The following is a 26,917-nucleotide window of genomic DNA, read 5'->3' as shown; positions in this document are numbered from 1 at the left end:
TAGTCTGTTAAAAATACCATCCAAAGAGAAAGCGTAAGCCAACGTTCAAACCTTAAGTACAACTATATTTCTGTCATCATCTTGCAACTAAATTTATTTTGGCATTCTCCCAAATTCACTTTCTTTTTACATATTCAGAATTGCAGTGGACTGCCATGGACATGACCTCTTTCAAATAATGAGAATGTGCTACCAGCTTCTTTTCCTCATAACATGGGCTCAATTTATGGATGCCTCTTTTATCCATGTTTTAAAAGATTGCACAGCAAGCAGTTAAATGAATAGCATTTGACCTTTTTAAAGGTAAACTGGTGTGCCGTTAAATCAGATAAATAAAATTAATGAAACGACAAAATTATAATAAAAATGGGTAGGTAAGGACAAATTAATGGAATGCCACTCTGCTGCAAAGAGAAATCTACAATTCGCACAACATGAGTGACTCTCACACACAAAAGGCTGAACACATGCAGCCAATCATATAATGTACAAAAACGGGCAAAAATCATTTTGCTGTTAAAGTCAAGAGAGTGGTCAACCCCGGGTGGGTAGGGTAGGTCCTGTGAGGGGGCATAAGAGGGCTTCTAGGGGCCTGGTAGTGCTCCCTGTCTTCATCTGGGTGAGGGTTACACAGATGCGTGCAATTTGTAAAAATTCTTCAAGCTGTATACTTAGGATCACTTTTCCATCATATAAATGGTGCTTCCATAAGAAGTAAAAAAAATAATAATGAGATTAAATTAAAAAGATAGTCAAGGCATGCACTGAAGTTCATGATTCTCGATGAGCTGCTCACCAATTTGAGCCAGGACCTCTTCACATGACCCAGTCTATCCAGTGATCACAAACATCCTGACGCTGTGACGGTAGTATCCTGATTAACAATCTTTATCAAGTCGTAAGTTTTACTCTCTGATTGACTGAGTTGGCCATACTTGGTCACTTAAATGTCCTAGGACAGCTTCTTATTTAATAGGTTAAACCGATTACCACGCCCCTCCCCCCAAAAGGTATGGATGTTAAATAACTTTCTATTGTGTATTTCATTAGCACTGTTATCATTTAAAGCAAAGAAGCAGTTCTAAACGTGTCATTTTCAGTAAAATGTGGTTCTAAGCACATTTTTTCAATGACGTGTTATCACACTATTTTGCCCGAGGAACAATCATCCTTACAGAGCGCCACCGATGTAAAGAAGCTAAGAGAAAGGTAGAAAACGTAAGACAATGCCTACACCAGTTGACTTATTTCTAAGAGTCCGAATACTTAGATTTAAAACACTACCACCGCCGAAATATCCAGTAGGTCAGTCACATTTCAAAATATCGTGCAGTTCAGTAATGTTTGGTGGGTTGAAGAGTGGTGGAGTTTTCATTTGGAATTGCAATTTCGGAAGCTGACATTAATGCTGTAAATTAGCATTAAGACAGGAGCGGACCTGGGGAAGCTTACTAAATAAGTCGTGGTGCCCATAGGGTGGTTGTTTTGCACGTTCTCTCCTCCCAGTTGGGTCTTTGATGAACAAAAAGGCTTATGGTTACAAACATAATCACACACACTTTAAGTGGCTTCACAGCTGCACTTCTCAAATGGTGACCGTCAATGCATGAACCAGGGGTCAAAGGCATAAAGAGGCTCTCTTTACCCTGAGAGGAGGGTCTCACTGACCCCTCTCATTATGTTTGTTCATCTATTTCAACATTGTTGCAAAGGCTGACTTCTCTTCTGATAGCTTGATCCTACCCCGTAATTCATGTCAAACCATTAAACCTAAAAGAAAGGGATATGGGACACTTCATCCATAATCTCAGCGGGAATCTCTCTGGGGTCCACATTGATTAGGGAAAACCCAAGAGAACTTGTACCCAGCACAACGGAACTCTCCACAAACTGCTGTCTGTTGCAATGAACTGAAATAACTCAGCATTTGGTTTTGCCTCCACGTGCAATGATCCCACAGACAGGGATATCTCAGAGCTAATGTTAGTTTAGGTCCATCCACAGACCCTCCCGTGTTCATGCCACTGTGAGATACAGCCAGGGACCCAGGACAAGGACAAGGTTTCATTTTAATTTATTCTCAATTTTAGCTGGGATAAGCGACATTACTTGGACTTTGGCTTATACCAGACTATGGGCACTTACTTGCTTTAAAGAACTCTTTTGTAGCCGAAATTTAAGAAAACTAGATCTGTATCCTTAATGAAATGATAGATTTCAAATTCTTATTTACTCTTAGAGTGGGAACACTCCCCTGCTAACTGTCTGCTGCTCCAAACGAAGGTTTTATACACATGCTTTTAATCCTGAGCTACCCATAGCTTTTGAAAATGTATTCTCTGGTGTTTAAGAATTTAATGTCTGGCCAGAATTCTGACAGGAGGTAAGATATAAAGTATGTTATTTTCTCAATCTCCAGCCTGGGATAACGCTTGCTTACAAAACACTATGAGTCCTTTGTGGGGGGAAAAAAATCCCTATGTTTTTAAGCTTCTTTTTTAACTGGACATTAATTTGTGGAGCACCTGCATGGTAAGCACTGTACTCAGTGCCCAGGATACAAAGATGAATAAGACAGGGTGCCAGCCTGACTGGGAGCTCACAGATTAGTAAAAGAGACAGCTACGTAAATGGACGGGTGGATGGATGGATGGATGGATAAAAATGGAGGGACAAGAAGTGCTGTGAAGTAACAAAGAAAGTAGCTCATTCCATGAGGAGCAGAGGTTTCACAGAGGAGATGGTAAAGAGGTTTAGTGACGGGTGCCCAATGGGGTAAGGGTGAGTGGATGCAGCAGATTTCAGGTAGGGAACAATTCACCGTAAAACACGGAGGCGTGAGAGCACGTGGTGTGTTGGGGGACAGAGTCAAGTTCTGAGTGGCTAAAGAAGAGTGGACCTGGCTCAGGGTCCTGAGGTGTGAGCGAGAGGGGCGGGTGAGGTGAGATGGTGAAGGTCCAAGTATCTGGATTTTTATCTTCTAGGTTAGTATTTTCTAGCATATGTTTCTCAGAATACGAATTCCATAAGTTGCTCTGCAAGAAACAAAAACAAAACCACCACCAACATAGTGTTGTGGTCACGGGAGCTTAGAAAATGCTGCTTCGAATGGTCTCCTTTCAGAGATTCATAATCCACATTTGGTATAAGAGGCTGAGAAATATGGGAGCAAAAACTAGTGTAACTTGAACATCATTTTCACAGAAGTACTGATAACCCTCCCAACGTGGAAGACACCTGTGGGATGCCGAAAGCTGCCCCAGGCCCGTGAGGAACAAAAGGAGCTGCTGGAGCCAGAATGTAACATGATCAGACTCGGGTTTTCCTTTTCATTTCCTCTTCATTAGAAAAAAAAAAAAAAAAATTTTTTTTTTTTTAATCAGTACACGTCTGGTAGTGATATGGAGGCTAAACTACACTTGGAAGAGATTAATGGCAAAGAGCCAAGAGGTGATAAAACCCAAGGACGAGGGATCCCACTCAAGAGCCTTTCTTACATAAAATTAATAGGAATTAACGGCGGAGTAGAGGTGACTGACGGAAACAGCAAATGACAATGGCTGCAAAGGTTCTAGCTTAGAGCCCAGAGGAAAGGCCCTCTTTTAACCAAGACACAGAATTTCGGATGAAAAGCCCTCTGCGGAAGGCAGTATGAGCAGTGCTGGTCATTTTAAATCCGGGGTGTCTACAAAACCATCCATAAGGGCACATCAAGAAGCAGTTAGAAATAAGGCTCTTCAGCGTAGAAGGAAGGTCGAGACTAGAGATACATGTTATAATCGTATAGATGATATATGAAGTCATCGGATGGATAAACTCCTCCCCCTACCCTCATGGGAAAACTTGTAGGGCGAAAATAGTACAGAATCCAGAATACCAACACTGCAGTGTATAAAATACAAAATTAATTAATCAGCTTTATGCAACTTTTTTTGATATTTTAATCCTAGGGGGTTTTACTGTCATTTATGGTCATCTTAAAGTTTCATTGCAATGTAAAAGGTTCTATTTCACATCATCCAAATCAGAAATATAGTGCAGAGGCTGACAAGGTTGTATATTATATTTTATTATACCATGTCGTTGGTACATCATGAAAAAGGAACCAAAATAGGTTTGGAACAGAATAGGGTCTAATTTAATGCACCTGAAGCCCAGAGCAATTAAGAGAACTGACCAAAGTCTTGCGCCGGTTAGTCTCGTTGGCGACTAACCCAATAATGATTCAAAAAAGGAAAAAGAATGAATCAGGGGCTCAGGTCTGGAAAGGAGATTGATAAGTCCACCTGTGAATTTTAATCAAAACCATGATTTTTTAATCCTATGAAATGAGAAGGTTGAAAATCAGTTCAAAATATGCTGTTCTCTTTCATTTTACTTATTTCTAAAGGCATGTGTGAAAGCAAGCAAAATCAAATAATTCACTTGAATAAGATTATTCACAGATATTAGAAAAGTATTTTGCTGCTTTCACATGTTCTCTTTTTAGCTTTAATTGCTGATCCTAGAGTGTTAACAATATTTACGAGTTTTTTTCTTGATGTAGCTGAATTGTGTTTCATCATAACATCATGGCATTAGCCTGACTTCTTGGGAGAGTGGTGAAAAAAACAGCAATATCCTACATCAACAGGGGTCTTACCATCCCACACAGCCACTCAACAAACAGTTCCCAAGTACCTAACATGAGTGAGGCACAGTCCTTACTCACCGAGGAGACACCAGGGAAAGGAAGAGGGAGCAGCACGATCGTAACTGAGCTCCAGGAAGATCCCAGCAGCCACCACTTAATTGCGTACAATGATTCCACCTGAATGGCATTAAGTTCTTAAGCATTTAAGTACAGAATACTTTAAAAACCTGTGTGAGATATCACAAGATTTACAACTCTCTTCAGAGAGGGGGGCATAAAACCCCTCCAGAGTTATGAAATACTGTTGCACCACAATGGGAATGCACTTAACACGACTGAGCTGTACACTGAAAGATGGTTAAGATGGTAAATTTTATGCTATGTGTTTTGTTTTGTTTTGTTTACAATTTTTTGAATTTTTAAAGAAATTATGGAATTAAATTATCTTGAACAACTTAAATTTGTCCATGAAATGCCTGTTCTATAACCCACAGGGAAGAGGGGAGCTTGCCAAGATTTTGAGGTGGGGAAGAAAGAGGTGAAATTGGATGTTTAGGAGATTAATCAGATAATGCTGTTCAGGGCTTATTAAAGAGAGGTTGACCAGTTGAACATTCAAAAGCTGGAAAAGCTAGTATGAAAGTGAAGTAGTTAAATAGGAAGGTAGCACAAAGATTTGGAAGAATATTCGAGTTTTTTGGAAAGATCAACCAACAAGATATGGTATAAATAAAGAAGAACCCTAGATGATTCCAAGACATCAAGTCCCAGTGAGAACACGGTACATGTTGGATGCTGCTTATTTTAACCACCAAGGCCCCAGAGATACCAGCCTGAGATACATGCCAGAAACTCGAACCAGGAACTCAGATGAACCCAACTCACCGCAGCCCTCACGTACTCAGCTGAGCCATCACTTTTTCTCCCGGGGAGGTTACCCTACTCACCTATCCCTACATAGTCTTCACTTGAAGTTTACTGGGGAGGAGAGGGCTTAACAGAGAAAGGAAACAGTCATTTCATTTCCAATTTGATGGAACTGAAGAAATTTCTGGAGGGTGAAAGAGTCTCTTCTAAAACGTCACTGTGCTCTAGGAAACAGACTGAGAAAAATTAATCCCTTTACAGACTTTATGCCTTTAGGCAATCTGACAATTGGTGATCTTCCTTCGGTTTTGGATCTCAGTTCTGCAGGCAACTCAGAAACTCTCTTGCTCTGATCTGTACAAAAGGTCATCTGGTGTTTCCAGATCCATCTCTGTGGTGTTCCATTCACTAAAACAGCAGATTAAATTAATCTTGGCTGTTCAACATTCACAAGGCCTGCAAGGCTCTCCTCTCCATTCCAACGCTTGGGCAGAGGGGAAAAAGCTGAGTCAGAATGTCAGTGTATTTGAGTTGAAGAATCTTACCATGGTGTGTGGTACTGAAAAAATAAAACTCAAGTTTTTAATTAAACCCTTCACAACCTTATCACAAAATGTTTCAGCCTTTGCAGATTAAACGGAATTTTCCACTTAATAAAAGCATACTCAATTTCTAGGGGAAAAAACAGTACCTGGAAAAGCAAAATGAATTTTTTTCCCACTGAAATGTACATATTTAGACTATCTTACCTACTTCTATTCTTTAAATTTAAGCTTAAATATTTATTTTCCATTTTAAAAGTAGGCATATTTTAATTTTTAACCTAAGGATATTGTGGTCTACTAAATATTTTATGTTTTTTTTTTTTTTTACTTCTGCTAGCTACTTAATCTATGAAATACAGCTCAGAAAAAAAAAATGCAGTCATAAAACCTGTTGGTATAAAGATAAGCAGTTTATTTAATATCTAATTAAATGTGGTCACCAGAGAAATCACAGCTTATGAAACTTTATCAGAAAAAGATTAATCCATTTCAGGCTTAACCCAAATGTCATAAGAGAACTCATGAATTTAGATAGGAATCCACTTATTATTCCAAGAAATTTTCATATTGAATAAGAAGAACCTATATTACTGGCTATATTTATACTTACTTCAATCAAACTTATATACTTTGTAATATCATTGATTTCAGGGGTAATTATCATATATAATAATATAATAGGGAGCCTTTCTCTATTTGTCAAAAATTTCTATAATGTCCCAAAACACTTTATGAATTTATAGATCCCATTCTTTCAGAAATCCAACAAATTACATAGACTGTGTCATTTTAATTCAAAAACAACAATTCAACAAAAACTACTGAACGAACACCTATTATACGTTGGACTCAGGCACTGGGGAAATCAGAGTGGGGAAATAATTCTTTCCTTTGAAGGGTTCATGGAAACCATGAGAGACAAACCTTTAAACAAGCAACCACCGATATACAGTAATAAGTACTATACGGCAGAGACTGCTTGTTTTTCTCTAAATCTATTCGTGTCTTCTTCCATAATGATAAAAATTTTCTCTGGGCACATGGTGACCCAGCATAAAGACTGGATGCTTTCCTCAGCCTTCTTTGAAACTAAGAGAGCCGGGTGGCTAATTCTGGCCAATGGGATATGAAAGAAAGTGGTTTGTGCTCCTTCCAAGTTGAACCGTGAAAGGGCAGGATGTGCTCCCCTTTCCCTTCTCTCTTCCCAGGCTGGAAAGGAACGTGGACCATCTTGGATCACGTGGATGAGCCTAACACTCCTACTGGTCATAGAACAACAGGAGAAAAGGAGCCCGAGTCCATAAGAGGATATCATAGAACAGAAGCCCCACACCATCTCAGATTTAAAATGAAAGAAAAATTAACTTCTGTCTTGTTTTTAAGCCACTGTTTTTGGAATCTATCACATGAAGCAGCACTGTGCTCTATTAATTTATAATAGAGACGCTTCTTTTCCTGAGGATTGTGCAACTAGAAAATGCCCATTGAAAGGAAGAATGAAAATTTAATAGTCTAAGTGAAGGAGAGTTTGATTTACAACTTTTTCATGAAAAAATAAAACCCTGAATTATAACAATAAATTAATCTTATAATTAATACAACAGAAATGAGAATTAAAATTTTGTAAATTCCTAGAAAAGTAATCATTGGGGGGTGTGTGTGTGTGTGTGTATATATATATATATATTTTTTTTTTTTTACAAAAATAAATGATCATGTGATACAACTAAGGAAAAAAACTCAGAGGCAGCAAGAAACAGAAGGTACACCCCAAACTGAATCACTGACATGAAGAAAAGGCTTAGGAAAATAATAGTGAGTACAGGTGAAAAAATACAGATCAAAGCAATTAGAAAGGAACTAACAGGTCTGAAAAAAAAGACCAATATGACTCAACATAAGGATAATTCAATTCAAAGGCAAATCAAAACCAGTATGTGTGAAAAACATGTGCAAACACTTAATATATTAAAAAAAAAAAATTCCCTGAACTAGAAGAGTGAACTAATCTTGAAAGACTGAAAGAGCACTCCATGTTTCCAGAAATGCTCAGTACTGAAACGTTCTCATTAAGCTGCAGAATTTTAAAGAAGAAATTATTCAGGTATTTAAGCAGAAAGAATGAAACATCTACAAGAAATAACAGGATGGGCACATCAGAATGTACATCAAAGCTCAAGAGCAGCTCCACGTTCGATGAATCCAAAGAAATATAAAGACAGAGGAAGAAAGAGAAAGAATGTTATCTGGAGTGAAGTTCATCTTATGTCTGTGATTTTTTCTTCTGGATGGTAGGATTTGACTTGGCTTTTATTTCTTTTTAAGATTTTTTAATTTACTTATTTATTTTATTTTTCGCTGCGTCGAGTCCTAGCCACGGCACACGGGATCGTCGCTGAGGCATGCAGGATCTTCGTTGGGGTGTGCAGGCTGTTTGTCATGGTGTGCAGGGTTCTCTCTAGTTGTGGTGTGGGCTCCAGAGCGCATGGGCTCTGTAGTTTGTGGCACTCGGGCTCTAGTTGAGGCACGCAAGTTCAGTAGTTGTGGAGCGGGGGCTTAGTTTCCCCGCGGCATGTGGGATCTTAGTTCCCTGACCAGGGATCGAACCTGTGGCCCCTGCATTATAAGGTGAATTCTTTACCACTGCACCACCAGTTAAGTCCCCTGATTTGGTTTTTAAATTTCATTGTTCTTCATTATTTAAATTGTTTAAATGAGCATGTAACTTATTAATAAAAACAATAAGTAACGAAACAGAAAAATATCAAGAATAAGATGGAAAGTAAATATGCCAATATGTCAACAATTCTCAATTCCAGGTGGTGACTTTCTAATTTCCAAGTATTACTGTTGTATTTTATAAGAGGAACTGGCCTTGAAAAAAGGAATTTGGCAGGCAGACTAGGAAAGGATAACACTCCAAGCATAAGCAAAGAGAGAAAAATGTGATAGAAAATGACATGCTTATTAGGACACAGCAAGATCACTGGTAAGCAGATGGAGATAAAGGCTGGGACGGATTATATGCTATGTTTGAACTTTATTCTAGTCTTTATTTCTGTCACTGAGTTACCAAACATCATTCAAACCGATGAAAGTAGGTGTGTCTCTATCAGGTGCAGAAGCAAATTCCATGTCTAGAACTCAGGGACAAAATAATTCTGTACTAGATCAAACAGAATCCTATTCTAGATGTTGAGGCAAAGACAAACAGGAAGGAAGCCTGACCTCAAGGTACTTAAGATATTTTTGAGATCAGATGGACACAAAGAAAAGTAAATAATAATATATGGTAACGCAACACATGTGGACATGATAGGAATTTAGAAGAAAGGAAGTTCTTTGATGGTTGAAGCAGACTGTCAAAGTGGTAGGACTTGAAGAAAGGCTGGACATGTTGACTTAAAATTTCCAGTTTCATAAGAAATTGTATCATAAGATCCCTACCTATAGCTACATCACAATCCCATAAAGATGGACCATTTATATCTCTTTTCTTACTGAAATTATAAAGAAAAGATACACTAATTAATCAGTAATACTGGAATTTGACTATTTGAAAAAATAAGTAAAGTCTTACCTTATAGCAAAATAAATTCCAGATAGGTAACTTTTCATCTAGTTCTTTCATGGTTTCATAGGTTAGATTTAACTCTCCAATATACCTATGGAAATAGCCTTTAAAACATGGGCTGGCCAAAAAGTTCGTTTGGATTTTTCCAACACAATACAAAGAAAGCCATCACAGGAAGAAAGATACAAAATGTAATTTCACTACTATAAACAATGTTAATCAAAAGACTAAAAATTGCTTACAATATATTTAGGAAAGGTCAACTTTAAAGAACTCTTTCTCAGTAAGAACAAATACTTCAACAGAAAAATGGGTAAAGGACATGAACAGAAAATTTACAAAGATTATATATGATAAGGTTTTGTTCATTTAGAATTATAAATTAGATGTCTAAGAATTTTTTCTTGGGAAATATTATATCAACACAAAATTTATTTATAAGGCCATTCATTGCAGAAAAATTTACAATAGTGGGGAAAAAAACAACTGAAAAACAGCTTAAATGCCCAACAAAAGGATTATGTAAGTAAATTATGGTAACTCCATAGGATAAAAACACTGAAATCTCTCAACTAAATAAGATGCAAAAACCAGCACTGAATGTTGCCAAAGACTGTTCAATGACATGATAAAGTGGTTATGGTATGTTAGAAAAATGAATGGGATAATGACCATATAATAGATTCATTCCAATTCCATAAAGAAGCTGGAAGTACAGGAAAAGACCAGAAGGATCTATACCAAAATGTTAATTATGATCATTTCCAGATTGTAGGATTACAAGTGATTTTCTTTTCTCCTTTATGTTTTCAATTTCATCCAAATTTTTACAGTGAAGACATGCTACTTTCAAAATCTCTGCTGACCTTTGCAGCAAAACTTCTGGAAACAGTTGTCTATATGTAATGTGTCAATTCCTCTGCTTGATTCTCTCTTCAACCCAAACAGGCTTTGGCCCCAAAACATTTCCTCCATGTTACTAAACGCAACGTCAGCAAAATTTACACTGGTGATCATTCCCTTCCTGTCTTGACACCCTCTTTCCTTGTGGCTTCTGGACACCGCACTCTGTTTTCTTCCTACCTAGTGATCCCTTTTTCTCCGTCTCCTTTGCGGGTTCCCTCTACCCATCAACCCCTTGACGTAGGACTGCACCAGGGCTCAGCCCTCGTCTTGAGCCACACTCACGCCCTGGGAGACCTCATCCAGCCTCAAGGTGTTAGGTACCACGTGTATGTGGGAAACTCCCAGATCTCCATCTCTGGCCCAGATATAGATTTCCTTCCCTACCAAACTCCGGAATTGTCACTGCAATGTGTGTGCCCACTTACCACCTCCACTGGATGACTAAGAGACACCCCAAACTCAATAAGCCCAATAAACTCCTGCTCTTCCCCCCAAAACCCTGCTTCCCATATAGCTTTTCCCATCTCAGTTGACAGCAACTTCCTTTCAGTTGCTCAGGGCAAAATCTGACCTCAGTTCCTCTCCATCTGTCATCCAAGCCGTCAGAAAACCTTACCGGCTCTCCTTCAATATAGATCCAGAATCCAATCTTCTCATTAACTTTGCTACCACCTTGGTCCTAACCACTATCAGCTCTCCCCTGGATCAGGGCAGCAATCTGCCGACTGAGCTCCCGCTTCTACCCCTGCCCGGTTACAATCTGCTCTTAATATGACAGCCAGACTGATCCTTGTAACACCTAAGTCAGATCACAACACTTGTGCTCAAAACCCGCCAATGGCTCCCCATCCTCACTCACAGGAAAGCCCAAGTCCTTATTGGGCCAAAAACGCTCAGATGGTTGGGCTTCTCCTCCCGTCCCCGTCCTCGCCACAAACTCCACTTCAGCGCACGCCTTGCTGCTATTCCAGGGCGAGGGGCTTGTCCCCACCTGGGCCTTGGCTCAAAACGCCCACCCTACTCTACCTGACACTTTCTCCATCTGTCCTCCTGGCGAACTCCCTCACCTTCCTCTGCTCGAATCTCACTCGCTCAGTGAGGATTACGCTAACCACCCTTTCTAACCCTGCAACCCAATCCCTACCCTCTGAGCATGTGCATCCCTGGCCCCCGGCCCCCTTTACTCTGCTCTGCTTTTTCCTTTTCCTCTAATACTTATCACCACTTATAAAAGGTTATAAAGAAGTGATTTAGATGGGCTATGATGAAGCAAGGAAGGCTACCCTGAAAACTCACGCTTAAATGGACTTGAATGTCTATCGGGAAAGGGTGGCATGACCCCGCGTGGTGTACTGTCCAGAGGAGCAAAGTGAAGACTTAACCTACAGGAGTTGATAGTAAAACACAACAGAAATACTAGCAACTTGAAATCCCAGTGGGCACAACTAAAGCTAAGAAGCATGAGGGAATTCCCTGGTGGTCCAGTGGTTAGGACTCTGTGTTTTCGCTGCCGAGGGCGCGGGTTCAATCCCTGGGTCGGGGAACTAAGATCCCACAGGCCACCGTGCAACCAGCATGGAGCGGCAAAACAAACAAACAAAAAAAACTAAGAAGCATACGTTACAGAGAGGTGGATTTGCAGGTCAACATAGGAAAGGTGAGAGCAACCAAACATGGGAAGGCCCCCCAGGAGGCTATGAGCTGCCTCTTGGCTGTGGAGTTTGGACACAGACAGGATGAGCCTGTATAGGGCCGACACAGAGAGGAATCAGACATGCCACAGGGATCTGGGGGAGACCTTCCGTCACCAACGCTCTCTCTGTGAGATTTTCAAGACACCCGAGAAGCAAAGGGAAGGGGAGCGGAGGGGCTGGTAAATAGCTGAATGTGTACACTTTTCTTTTTTCCACCGTTTATCCTTCTGTCACGCATTTAAACAGGTCAACCATTTACTGCATTGACCAAGGCCTACATGGACCTGAATGTTACGTAACCGGCAATATTGCCGAAGGATGTGTCTGGAAGACGACAAATAAACAGAGCTCTGGATAACTATGTGTATTACGTCTGTGTAAATTATGAACCAGTGCCTTGCCACGAGTAACTGGAAGAGCGATCGTGACAGAAACAGGATCAGTGAAGCACAGAATGACACGTAGAGGAAAAGGGCCAACGGACATTCTGGGAATCAGCGCCCCCTGGAATCAAGGGGGCCTCCAAGAAGCCCACGTACTCTAGGCTCCTTCAAGTCCATGAAAACTTAATTCGTGTGGCAGAAGGTTTGAAGATGCAGGCTCTGCCCTACAGCCCCCATCGCCCTGCTCATTCCCACGTCCTTTCACCACAGCTCACATCATGTGGCCGGAAACCAGAAGCATCGCACACACGGCCAGCCACACGTGTTGCCCCCCAGCCAGGGCTTCTGCTCACGGAAACCAAAGAAAGGAGAACAGGGAGAAAGAGGCCCAGCCTGCTTCAGCTTTTGTCTCCGAGGCCAGCATAGAGCCCTGTGGTTTATTTCACTCGGGCTGTGTTTACATACAGCAGTCAGTATGGTTCCCATTTCCCTTCGGAACAGCGGCTATAAATTACTTGTTGGAAGTGTCGGCCTCCTCTCTTCCCATAAAAGGTTGGGCAGAAATGACTGAGGCCCCAGCGAGAGGAGGTCAGGGGTTGGAAGGGAGTGACTTCCTTCACCCACGTCCTTAAATTAATCGACTGATTCAACAAATACCTACCTAAGCACAAACTACGCGCCGGGCACAGTCAGGGATGCTTCCGTAAGCAAAGCAGTCAAAACAAAACAGAAACCCTTGCCCTCACAAGGCGCTCCAATTCGAGTGAACTTCATCCACACCTCACCTCAATTCCCAGGTTCTGAGCTCTCAGGCCACCTAGGGCTGAGCATATCAGAAGGGAAATGGGAGGCAGCCAGAGCTACTATAAGTAAGTATAATAATAATTATAGTCGTTACCATTAGTGTGGATGTTCTGAGGGTTGACTACGTGCCCGCCACTGTTCTAAGCACTGTACGTTATTAACTTATCAGATAGTCATAAAAATGCCATCAGTGGGCACCGGCTGCATTGAATTGTGATCCCCCCAAGTTTAAATTCTAAATGGAAATAGGGTCTTTACAAAGGTAACTGAGTTAAAAGGAGGTCCTTAGTGTGGGCTCTAATCCAATATAACTGATGACCTTACCAAAAGGGGAAAATGGGACAGACACAGGTAGAGGTTTCACACCCTGAAAACACAAGGAGGAGATTACCACCTACAAGCCATCGACAAGCCAAGGAAAGAGGCCTGGACTAGATCCTTCCTCGTGACCCTCAAAGGAAACCAAGTCTGCTGACACCTTGATCTGGGGCTTCCAGCCTCCAGAACTGTGAGACAATTCATTCCTGCTGTACGAAGCCAACCAATTTGTAAAAGTGTCTGCTGGTCCTGAAGGTTGACCTTGGGTCAAAATAGATAACTGCCACGTCCAGGGGTGGCCGGCAGGCCGCTGGTCCCCTGGCGCAGCCCCGGATGGAGCGTGTAAAGAGCAGGACACCCCGTTTACTACAGAGGCATCACGAACGCAGCTTCCTCACGTGGGTAAGCGACGCTGCCGCTCAGCCCAATCAAACACGCTATTTAATACTCTGTGCCTTCAAAGAGATCTATTTCAATGAGTCATTCTAAATACTTGCTACCTGAAAATGTTCATGTTTTCTTCTCAGCCCCTATCTTGTGGACTTTCTATCTCATTTAACTGGAAATAAAGCTCAAGTATGATGTGGTCCACGGCAGATAATAATAGCTCAGAAAAGCCAAATACACAGCATGAGAAATTCCATCCCAGACTTGGCAATAAGTAGGAGGGGGCTAACTGTTAAATAAGGGAGAGTCATGTCACTCAGGCCTTGCTGTATTAATCCAGGATAGTCTCAGACTTCAGGACTGCAGTTACTTTTAACAAAACAAACACAAAAGAACTTGCAGAATTTTATTTTTCTTTCTCCTCCCACCTCTCATCATGGGGCCTCTGTCTCTCCAACTCACACATACACACACACACACACACACACACGCAAAACCACTGCTAATAATACCCTTATTTGTATATCTTGTTTGCTTTTATTGTTTCAGGGGCATTTCAAATAAGAATAATGTAGCCAGTATTTTCTGAATGCTTACCATGATATCACTCTGCTAAGCACATTACATACTTTATCTCATCTACTCCTCCCTCCGGTAACTCTGTCAAGCAGATATTATCATTCTCTCCACTTCACAAGGAAGGAAACGGAGGCGAAGTTCAACCCCTGGCTCCTGGCCACACAGCTAACAAATGACAGAACCAGGATGGGAACCCAGTCTTTGCAGGCGTCCAGAGCCCTGGCCGTTCCACGGAGCTCGGCGCCAGCTTGCGTGTGCCTTCTGACCAAGAAAGGATGCAACTCAAAAGAACAGGCTTTCCTCGCTGGACTGTGCAGTGGCCCTTTCTCTAGGGCGGGGGAGACGCTGGACCACATCATCTTTTCAAGCGGCTCCCAACTCACAAGCCTCCAGTTCTCAATCAGCCCCAGGTCTGGAATCACACCCACGAGGTTGTAGTTTAAGGGAACACAGCCCTGTCATCCACCTAGATGCTTTCTGGGACAGGAAGCTTCATGAGAACCGCGAAAATACAAGGGGAAAATAAAGTGGGGCTTGCCAACCCCCTCCATCCGGGTCCTGCCCACAATGCCTCCACCGCGGGGAGCAGTTTCCCACCTGAAGGCCGGAAGACGCAGCTTTATAATGTGAATCTAAAGGAGCCAGTGGGGAAAGGGGGACGGAAAAAGACACCTGCACCTTCTCACCACAGGACAAATTTTAATATGCTTTCTTCATCATTTTCAATAACAGATCATAGCAACCGAAGTTACTTTTAAGTGATTGAGCGCTTTACCTTTTAGGGCCCCAATGACCGAACGTAAGAGTACTAAAAACTACGGAAACATTTCCACTTGCCATCCTTCACTCTGGCCTACAGCATGACCCATGTATAAGATGGAAAACAAGTGCTTTCATCCCATATCTGAGATCAAAATTGTAAGTCTTCACGTCTAAGTCCATGCGGTACCAGTTCTCCGCATCCTGGCTGAGTGAATGGAGGATACCCATTTTGTGGAGAGGAAGACTCAGAGAGAGTAACCATCGAAATGCTATGATTAATCAATACATCTTAAACAATGTAATGAGTTCTTTTAACAAACAGATTTTTGATCAACCAAAAACGGTCACTGTGTTCTTGTGGATGAATTATCAACCCCTACGAAAACTCCTAACATACAGTCTATTAATTGATATTCAAATGTAGGTGCCTCTTTCCCCTTCACTGACTAACCTACAGGGAGGCGCGGCAGTCACTGGTTTCCTTCCTTCCCTGGCTTTGCAAATGCTACTTTTCCCAGCTCTTCAAGTGCTCTGCAAGAGCAGTTTTAAGTCACTGCCATTTATTAAATTAATAGCAAACAGGAACTAAAACGTGTATCTTTTAGAATGCCACTGCTGAAGCTGTAATGTGCCAAACGCACTGATTTCATGGCTGACACCCATATTTTATCTCCACGGCACTGCGTTATTAGGCGCTTTTTTATAGCATTATCCCATTTCTGCCTTGCCTATAGCACCTGGCATATAAATATGCATTTTTTTATTTCTAACAAATTCGAGACTCATATAAAGCACACTTTTCCAATCTAAAATTATCATTTTAGATAATTTCTTATCCTATTTCAAATAACAATGTCTTACTAGTCCATGAGCCAAGGACAGGCACTGTGAAACTAATGATGCATAAGTTTCAGGGGCTCTGGAACCAAGGTTCCTCCAAGGTCCCAAGAGGGATCCTACAAATGTGTTTGTTTACATTTTTGTAAATATTTCAAGTTTGGGGACTTCCCTGGTGGCGCAGTGGTTAAGAATCCGCCTGCCAATGCAGGGGACACGGGTTCGAGTCCAGGAAGATCCCACATGCCACGGAGCAACTAAGCCCGTGCGCCACAACTACTGAGCCTGTGCTCTAGAGCCCGTGAGCCGCAACTACTGAGCCCATGTGCCACAACTACTGAAGCCCATGCGCCTAGAGCCTGTGCTCTGCAACAAGAGAAGCCACCGCAGTGAGAAGCCCGTGCAATGCAAAGCCCCTGCTCGCCACAACTAGAGAAAGCCTGGGCGTGGCAACGAAGACCCAACGCAGCCAAAAATAAATAAATTTACACATATTAAAAAATATATATTTCAAGTGTAAAATATTTCCATATTCTTTTTTCCTAAACAGGACCCCCAAGACAGTATAAATGTTGGGTCCCACAACCTATATCTGCCCCTCTAGGTTAACAGTGAATTATATGCTACACGTTAAGGACAAGATATTAATCGTGTGTGTATGAGACAAAAAATAACTCACTTCAACTGGAAATAAGATTCAGTGTGCCCTGCCCTGGAACGTTCTAGAATGCCTGCTTCAGCCATTCCTTAAGGCCCCTGTCTCCTACCTAACAGGAGTCACCCTTCCAAGTGGCGGGCCAGGGAAGGCTGACTTAATGAGGGGTGACGTCAGGAATGAAAGACTCAGCTACAAAAACAAAATTATGTTTTTCATTAACACAAAACTGAGCTGGGCAAAGCCAGCCAAGAGGCAGGTGGATCAGTTAAGGAATTCCCTTGAGGGCCTTCACTTCCACATCAAATTGCACTGAATTTCTCTACACTAATTACCTATTATTGAAGATGAAAGAATGATAACAAATGATTCGCCACAGCAGCTGACAGACTGCACGTGTCCGAAAGAATGAAGGATTTACCAAGTGCACAATCAAATTCTCAATTTAAAAAAATAGCATAGAATCTTTCTCTACTATAAGGACTATGAAAGGTGAGGGAATTTTCTTAGGCCTAGAAGCCCAATTTTAAATTTTGTCTGGACTGTGAGAGAAATTGCAAATTAAAAGTGAAGTGCTGGAGTCTAATTTATTCAATTCACGTAACTTTCTTGGGGGCAGAGATCACATCTTAAATTTTTTTTTTAATTCCTCACACCACATTACACCTAGCCATTGATTTGATTTTCTTATGAGGAACATCCCTATCCAGTGTCATACAGCTATATTTTCACTTCCCTTGTCTTCATGTCACTTTAACCCAATGCTTCCTTTTAGCCTCCAAATTCTTCACACTGTCTTAAGTCTTGCTTTCCAGCTAACATCCTGAAAAAGCGTAGTCAAGTAATGTAAGTTCCCTTCAGGTCATCTCCTCTGTTAATTTTCCTAAAATACACATTCCCTCTCTCAGTGGAAATCAATGTCAGTACTAATGAAAGGACATTTTCATAGAGGTGGTATCTGTTTTAAAAATATATAGGCATTAACATTTTTTTAAACAGTTTGCCACACTGTTTTAAACCTCCAAAAAATAAAAGCAAATATTCCTTCAAATCCAATTAGTTGTTAAAATTCTTCCATTTCTATTATGATTGTGGCTTTATAGAAACATCCTATAAATACTGAATGATACATCTGCAAAAGGTTATTTCTTAGTCCCTTGGGTACTGTAAAGAAACCAACCAACCAACCAACAAACCCTTTGAGTCTGAAGGCTAGGAAGCATAACTTTCAAACTTCCAGGTAGCCCCCTGTTGCCCACTGAGAAAGAGTCATATTGTTATTATAATTGTGGACTGTTTGAACACACAAGATTTACAAGATTCAAATTACCATAGTGTCCATAATATGCAAAGCTTTGGCTAAAATAATGACTGTATACCCTCCCCCACCAAAAAAAAAACCCAAAACACCACACACCCCCCCACTGACTATAACTTTGTTCCACAAACAACACTTCTTCTTACTTCTTTTCTATCAATGTATGATTGGCCTCTTTGAAATATACCTCGTATTGATAGAATGTTAAGGGAGTTCAATGTCATGGAGGGAAATGAAACACTTCCTGTATAAAAGCTCTCATTTCTCTCAGCGGGACCCTCTATCTCACAGAAAAAGTCCCCTCTTGCTGTGATTACCCAACACCTGTACAGGGTGTCATTCCCAATCGGGGGTCCTGAAAGGGCATCCTGGACGTGTCCACGTGATCGAGGACATACCCAAAAGCCTGATGAAACTGTAGAGTCATCCACATTAAGGCTGCCCTGGCTGTCAAAAACAGGCTTTCCACCAGAGCTTCATCAACTCATCAGGTTCCAAAGTAAATACATTGTTACCTAATAAACTTGGAGTTTCTTTGGTACATGAAAATCATTTTAACAAGGAATCACTGGGGATTAAAATTATAAGGGAATCCTGGTGGTGAGTCGCCTCTGTTCAAAAATGAGTCATGCTTTATTGGCTGGTACAGGCTCTTTGATGAGGAAAACAAAAATCAAAGCGCTTGACAACTTCAGTTCTGAAAGAGGGTAACTACGTGTGTTTCCCACAAACTTTTAAAAACATAAATGCTTGCAGAACTTATGTTGTGCTTCCATTAATTCCTAATTAACACTTTTTGGGATCCATCATAAATGAATAATCAAAAGAAGTTACTGGTATACATGTCACTTAATTTCCTCATGAGAGCCTGTGTAAACATCTCAGAGTAATAAATGTGTCTTCTCTAAGGGGAATACATTGACCTCCCGATGGGTGCCGGGCGCTTTCTGAGATGAGAGCTCAGAAATGGGTAAAGCTCAGCCTTGCCGGACAGGCAATGAGAAATGTCAAATCATCTGTTTCGTTTGGTTACTAGATCAAATTAAGATACAAAGAATATTCTGGCCACACTGTTATTCCATCTTTAGAAAAGAATATATCAAAAAAAAAAAGGTGAACAGTTCCTAAGTACAATGTTCTGGAGCTCACGCTGTATTTTAGTTGGTACACCATATCACAGCAAAACAAAACAAAACAAAACCGTGCAGTCATATTTTTTCTTCACGTGTTCCGGCCAACTGTCATCAATTTGGAATAGAGCACGAGATGTGCTTTTCTCAAACAAAACCTCATTTTCCATCCAGATGTACTGTTCAAGTGACCGCAGGCTCTTTGCTACCTCTGTGATTGTGATTTACTTGTTTTGAAGTCTAACAGTCCTTACATCCATCCTATGTATTTTGTAATGCAGTGAAGAAACACTTTAGAATAAACTCAAAATGTAAACCAGAAGATTCTGAACTAAAATATTTCACTCTCTTCATATAACCTAAGATCATTTTTTCTAGGACAAGGAGAATTCTCACTTGATTAGCAACAACCAACCTGGATCTCAAATATTTTAATATGGATGGGACACCTGAAACATTTGAATAATCACCATATTCAATATTGAATCATTTAACAATTACTTTAAAACTCAGGATGAGGTCTACCCTTGTGATGCTTGTCCTGGAACATTTCAAAACTGACAAAAACGTTGAATTTCTGAACTCTTTTACCCAGAAATCAACCTCTTTACGTACTAAAAGCTTGGACATACTTTTTATTCCAGGGTATAAAACCTCTGACAACGCTGGCTCGTGCACACACACACACAATTCCCTTGAACTATACTGACGGAGGCATTCCTTCCTGAACTAACACGGACACACCACAACAGCATTTGTTGGTACTTAAAAATACTCTGATGATAATCAATTTGAGATTGTAAGAAATCATTACGGATGTGTACATCCTTCCACACTGATGGCTACAAATCCCACATGACGTCAGTCACACACTGAAATGAAGATACACGGGAATGGAATTCACACCTAGTCAGCTCGTCCCTTGGAACCACTCGGAAGCATGTAAGTGGCGCTGAGGAAAGACTCACCTCTCCTTGCTTGGGGATGCTGAACTTGGCGAGCTTGGCCTTGGTTCTGGCGGGCTCCGGCTTGGCGGCTGACGCTCCCCTGTAGGACGCACAGTGCACGCTGGTCTCCGTGGACGACTTCAGCTTCGGAGACTCGTTGGGAGCCTGGTCCTGGCCATCCATCGGCCGCACATAGGCAGTCGGCTTCTGCTGGACGAGGCTAGGCTTTGAAGCCAGGGATGGAGGAAAGTTCTGAACACAGTGGCCACTGCCGCTGTGCTTGGCTCCCATAGCAGGTGGCCTGTCCTGGGTCTGAAGACCCACCTCGACGTTGCACACCTGTTTGGTCCGCGGCTGCTGTCTGCCAACACCATCTCCGAGCAAGGTCCTGAGAGAGCCCTGTTGTGCTGATTTGGAAGAAGAAGAAGAAGAGGCAGATGAGGATGAGGGGCTCAAGACACAGGGGTTAGGGTTTTTATTATGGTTCTCTGGGTGAGCAGGTCTGTTCAAATCAAGCGTCCTGTGTCCGTGCTTACTTGCTCTCTGTTGGCCATCGGACGGTGGGTGCCCGGCCTTCTGCCAGCCTACGGTGCCCCTCTTACTCTGCTGCCCAGGGACCACTGCTGGGGCGGAGGATGTGGTGCTGCAGACGGATGCAGGCTGGGTCTGGGCTCTCGAATCTGCAACAAAATGCTCGTCAATCTTGTTCACGGGAGCCTGAGGAACCCCAGGTTTGGGAACGCCAACGAGATGACTCTGATTCGATCTATCCGTTAGAAAGTCTTTCATTTCATCGTAATTGCCTAAAGTGTTCTGGAGCCGGTTGGAGAGCTCATCCCCCTTGTTCGTCTGGAAAAAGAAGAACATAACATCCATGCTCCTGTTACAGACAATGGAAACACGGGAAATGATGGAGAGGCGCCTTTACTGCTAGAAGAGCCAGGGTTGCCACATTCAGAATGGGAGCTCAGAGATTCCATCAAACGGTCAGCGTCTCTGAAGACGTCTGTCAACACTCTGCATCTCACTAGGACTGGACCGCAGCTAATGGCCTCAGAGGGCATGAACGAAGCATCTCTCCTTGGTACCGTGCCACAGCCAAGGAAATCAGGAAAGTTACGATTGCAACTTCACAACCTGGTCTGGATTAAGTCTTTCCAGGACTAGATTTTCTTTTCCTTTTTCTTTTTTCATCCCACTGCAAGCTTTCCTTGAAAATTCAGATTTGGCTCAAATTATTTGGCTTCCGACTTCTAAATACAGAATTATTCTTGTTAGAAACCCAGAGGGACAGGCAAAAGAAATCAGAGAGAAGCTTACAACGAGCGTGGGGTTCAGTCTGCAGGAAGCCCTCAGCCTGAACCATCCCCAGTTCCAAGCAGCCTGAAGTAGGAATGAAATCTGGGGAGCTCCTTCATTTTGCAAGCGAAGGTATATTTCCGCCCTTTGATATAAATGAGAAACAATCCAACATTCCCTTTCTTATGAGCCCGATCAAGTACCCTGCTCCTAGCATGATCTGTGGGTGACAAATACGTAACCCAACCTCTCTTTAGTGTTTGTTTCCTAATAGCTAAGAAAACACAACAAATGGCATTGACTTTGCAAACTGATGCAGAGATGAAACCAATTACTGATAAAAGTCATAGCATGCAGATCTCCATCTTAAACGAAAGTTATATTTCATTGAGGGACTAGCCAGTAAAGACATGTGAAAGGGGCACCAAAATTTGTGGGGGAAGACCCCTTCCTCAGGGGCTGAGCTGTCTGAAGTTTGGTTGGCCAACTCCTGTAGTCAAGACGGCCGGCGGGGTTAGAGGGAGGGATGAGGGGTGGAGATGAACAAGTGAAAACCATCTACCTTGTAGGGTTCACTAAAGAGGGAGTAACTTGAATTAAACGCGCCATCATCCTGCTGAGTTTCCTGATTTCTTCTTTCTCGTTCTTTCCTCCGTAACACGTTTCTATCTGGTTCATAGACACTGCATCAAGGAGAGAGAAGAGAGAACAACCACACACGAAAAAGTTAAAGGTAATGCTCAATACAACATTCACCTGAATGCAGAGGTCTGATTCACGGGCAAATGGCAATGGTAACGGGAACACGGATCAGATGAAAGCCAGTCTAATCAAGCAGTATGACTCGGGTGTCCGAGAATTCCATTCTTCGGGAGGAAAAAAAAATCCTTAGGACAAGCTGCAACCAGTACTAGACCTCTCTGCCTGATGTGTGAAAGAGGAAATATCTAAGCAACTTTGACAGGAGAAGACTGAAAATAATCTTCAAGCAGAAGGTAATTACAGAGATGTGTAAATAGAAATTATGAGTGTATTTCCTCTTATGACATGGCCCCAGAGTGTTATATGGAAACGCTCCTACTCTTTTCTTTCTTTCTTTCTTTTTTTTTTTTTGCATGGCTGTGCTTCTGTAGTGATTCTTTCATTAATTAGGTCCCAAAAGAGCTGTTAAAACTCCATGCTGCAGTGGTTTTCACTGTTATGAGCCTTCTTCTGATCTCTGCTAATCAGTCAAGTTGTCAAACTCCTACTGAATCCATCCTTCCTTCTGATATATTTCACACGATCACTCTTCCTCACTATGAAAAATGCGCTAAGAGGAAGGGGTGTAGGCAACGAGAGAGAGGACGGAAATTGAAACATGGTTATGTCATCAAGGAACTCAGCCTTTTTGTGCAAGAAAATTAATACCTATTCTCCCAAGAGATAATTACAAAGTGACCAGAAACCAAATAACTAGAAGGACTTAAGGAAAAAACAGTGTTCCTTCCTCCTAGTAAGGAAAAAACTAAAAGGCTAATTCAACTAATAATAAGGAAGTGACTTAAGTGACCGAAGGAAATAGACTTGTCTTTTCAACTCAGTAGACGGAGAAATCTGGCCCCAGTGTAGACAACAGAACTGACACTACCCCTTGTAAGGAACTGCCATGTCCTCCAAATGAGCAACTGTGTGCATTCCAAGCAGACCCATTTGGTTTAAGCGACCTTGTCGTCGCTTTGCTTAGAGTTCAAGCTTGATCTAGTGGACAGAGGCTGGAGCTGGGAGCCAGGACAGCCACATCCTGACTGTGGTCCTGCCATAACCAGTGATATGATGACGAAAATGCCATGCAATCTCTCTGCAGCCCAATGTCTTCATGGTGTTGTCACAAGGTTTAAATGCGAAGGAAATCTACAAAAGGGCTTTGGCATAGCTTCAGGTGCCCCAAATCCAATGCACTGCTATTAAATGTTGCTGATAAGAAGAAAATCTGCGGGTTCAAAGAAACTTAAAAAAATAGTGAGGTTTGGGGTTTTGTTTTGTTATGTTTCAGCTAAATTGCTATCTTGAGTAAAAGAGCATACTTGTGTCATGTTGCTGTAGAGGACGCAAATAAAATGATCATAAAATAAATATTGCTCATCTTCCTAGCTCTGCCCGTGTGGCCAGGGTATATTTTAAATTCACTGTCTAAGGGGTGATGCTTCTGTCAAGACTGTGAGAGCACCTAAGGCATTTCATTTAAATTTCAGATCAGGGGAGGTTAAAATACCCAGAACATGTAGCCTATTAGCATTTTAATTCAGCCTCAGTACATTACCCAAAGTTACTCGATTTGGAAGTCCAAGCAGTGACCTTCATGGAAAGGGAGGCTGCAGCCCCAGCCTCCCAACAGCGAGGCTCACCGCTCCAACCCCACAGTCACTGGAAAGTCTCCGGGGTGGCCGTGGTGACAGTGACGGGCATAAGGGAGGCACGAGATGGGAATGACACTCCATCACAGAACCAGGCTTCAGATTCAAAGGAAGGGGCACGGCTGTCCTGCCCTGCTTGCAGGGCAATATACTTCTGCAATATGAAACCCCAGCTTTCATGAACATTCCATGGATTTCAAATGGAGACTGTGCTGAGGATACACAACTCATGCTGTGGATGGGCATGAAGTGGGCTGCAGCCAAGAGAGCACTGCAGGTTTTCTAGGAACTGGCTTGATTTCTGGACCCAAAGCAGCATTTGCAATCAGAAACACAAGCTCGCACTGCATGCATCGTACTTCTCCTCCTCTCCGATAGGTACAGCGGTTTGTGAAGCACCTACTGTGTGCAACTCCATGCACAGAGACTCCCACAGACATGCTTGCTGTCCTCAGCCAGGTCAAGCCAACCAAACACACAAGACTGGTGTGATGCATGAAGTGGCCTGATGTAACATGGAGCAGGTGGTCATTTAGGATGATTTTCAGGCTTCTGAGAAGCCCCCATACCCAATAGAATACCTCCTGCATCTGCTGGCTGACGACTGAAATTCCACAACTAGAGAGTCACTCCTCTGGTTTAAGATGTCTTCACCCCTGTAAGAAATGTAGACACCACAAGAAGGGAAAACACTTTACACCTGATCAGCCCTCAGCACCTTAGTGTGCACGAGTTTGTCAGCTTTTTCCCAAAGGCCAGGGAGAAAGGGCACAAGACATCAGGGTCCAAAGGGCACAGGACGTGTGAAGAGAAGGTCAGGAACAATGCAGAGTGTAGCAATGAAGATACATTTGGAAACCCTACCGATTTTGCAACGTGACTTGGATGTTTAAGACAGAGGCATTAGGATACAAGCCCAAATCAATGAGGCAGGTATCCGACTCACTGCATTTCCAAGGTCAACGATCCCTTCCAAATATGGAGAAGACGGAGGTGAGGGGGAAGCACTCCTTAAGTAAACCTGCCTCATTTCCCAACCCCTTTAAGCTGGAAGATAACCAAAAGCACTCCCAGATGCAAACCACCGCTGAGGAAAGTTCTCTAATGAGGTCCCGCTGGCATGCCCAGCCTACGGCCTCTGATACGAGGAGGACTGAACGCCCGCAGGACCACCTCCACATAAGCTACTAACAGAAGCGCACTGGCCACCTTTCACAGGACCGCCACGATGCCTGTGCCACGCCGTGCCCTCCACACCATCAGCTGAAACCAGAATGACCGAAGATGACAACCCGTCCCCCTTCTCCGGAGGAAGGCAAAGGAAACCCTGCACCAGAGGCAAGACTTCTTGACTGCCTTTCCTCGGGTTTCTCAGCTCTGCCGCTTCCACTGAGCGCTCAGCGCCTCCTAACAGGAACCCACCCACTCATCCTGAACTAGAACCACAACCCCCTCCTGTCACGTCAGGCCCAGGAAGCTAAAATGTCATCTGCATAAAGCAAATATCACTGGAAGAGAAAGCCTGGACTTGCCAGCCCTCATCTCTCCCTCAGCGTCTGAACTTGTACCTCTTCTGACTCGTAAAGACAGTACCTTCTCAACAGTGAGTCCACCGTTCCACTGACCGCAAGTGAGGCCTGGGCAGGTTGTCACAATCCTGGAGCACGCCTCTCTCTTGAAGTGTCACCATTAAAACTCAGCCCTCTTCCCTCTTCTGCCATCCCAGCAATATGAGGGCCAGGCCATTTGCTCTACAAGCAAAGGAACCTTCTCCCCTGACGTGCTGCACGTCAGGTCAGCTTCCCTGGGGACGGCTGCAGTAGAGAATTCCAATTCCTGGCATGCTAATACATCCATTAAACTCAGTAAGAGCCTCGTGTTGTGAGTTATGTTCCTTTGTTACTCACAGACGGCAAAATCTCTATCGTCTGTGAGGTGCTTCCTTCCTTCTGTGACAATTACAAGAATCACACTCTTCGAATGGATGTCGCCAAATGTATTTACTTATTTTGCATTAGAGGCAGCCAACTGCTACGAGACTATTTATTATTTATTGCAGATGTATAACAGTCCCAGAAAATGTGATTCCACATTTCGAAACCGGAGATTCTGCCTTTTTGTAAAGAAACAAATGGACTCTCGCTGGCTGCAGGCGCCATGGCCATTTTACTCGGGAAAGCTGAGCTGTGAGCAGCTTTTTTTTTTTTTTCTCTCTCAAAGGCGGGACAGCCACTTCCTCCCCCTGTCACAACGACAGTGCGGCCCGAAAGGACTGGCCAGAACCGTTACTGTGAACGAGTCTGGCGCTGGGGGAAGGGGGCACAGCAGTGCTTCAATGTTAAGATGTGTAAAAAAGACAAAAGAAACCTCAAATTGTTTTAAAGTGGGGGAAACACATCCAAGCACTTTAACTCCACTGCACCAGGTGAACTGATACAGCTCAGAAGTTTTCCTTTACACCAACTGTCAATGCCGGAATTTTGTATTCTGTTTTGTAAGGATTTAATAAAAGTCATAAAAACTAAAAAAAAAAAAGAAAAGAAAAGAAAAGAAAAGAAGGAGCCTTCCCTGACCCCCCGCCCTCCTCGGGCTGTTGCTCTTTATGAGACACAGATTTCTGCAGAGCTGCTCTCCCTCCAAGGCCTGGTTCTCCGAAACCCATGTGATCTGCGTTCACAGCAAGGTCCCCCTCCTCGCGGGGCCTCCACGGACACTCCTCACCGCCCAGCCCCCCACACGGCCAACGCCGCCACCTCCACGAGCTCTCTCCCCGGGCTGTGGGGCTGCGAGCCTGTTTTCCTCCTGCCTCTCGGGCTACTCCCGAGTGTGCCGGCGTGTTTCTCTTCCTGCGCCGCCCCTGTAAAATGTGCTGTCACTCCAGGC

At 42.8% G+C, this 26,917-nt stretch overlaps 1 protein-coding gene across 1 annotated transcript in view; it reads right to left on the bottom strand.

Annotated features, from left to right (window-relative positions):
* AFF3 (ALF transcription elongation factor 3) overlaps positions 1-26,696 on the bottom strand; it is a 478,605-nt gene extending 451,909 nt beyond the window's left edge. The window contains exons 1-5 of the mRNA XM_060170002.1: positions 26,608-26,696; positions 24,604-24,690; positions 22,201-22,321; positions 20,876-21,188; positions 20,361-20,746 (exon numbers count right to left, since the gene is read on the bottom strand). Of these exons, the coding sequence (XP_060025985.1) occupies positions 20,361-20,746; positions 20,876-21,188; positions 22,201-22,321; positions 24,604-24,690; positions 26,608-26,696 (996 nt within the window). The remainder of the gene's footprint in view (positions 1-20,360; positions 20,747-20,875; positions 21,189-22,200; positions 22,322-24,603; positions 24,691-26,607) is intronic.
* Positions 26,697-26,917: the final 221 nt, after the last annotated feature.

This window comes from Lagenorhynchus albirostris, chromosome 13 (genome assembly GCF_949774975.1).
Source record: "Lagenorhynchus albirostris chromosome 13, mLagAlb1.1, whole genome shotgun sequence".
Taxonomy (NCBI): domain Eukaryota; kingdom Metazoa; phylum Chordata; class Mammalia; order Artiodactyla; family Delphinidae; genus Lagenorhynchus; species Lagenorhynchus albirostris.
Note: the sequence above shows the minus strand (reverse complement) of the source record. Positions and strands in the feature narration are given on the sequence as shown.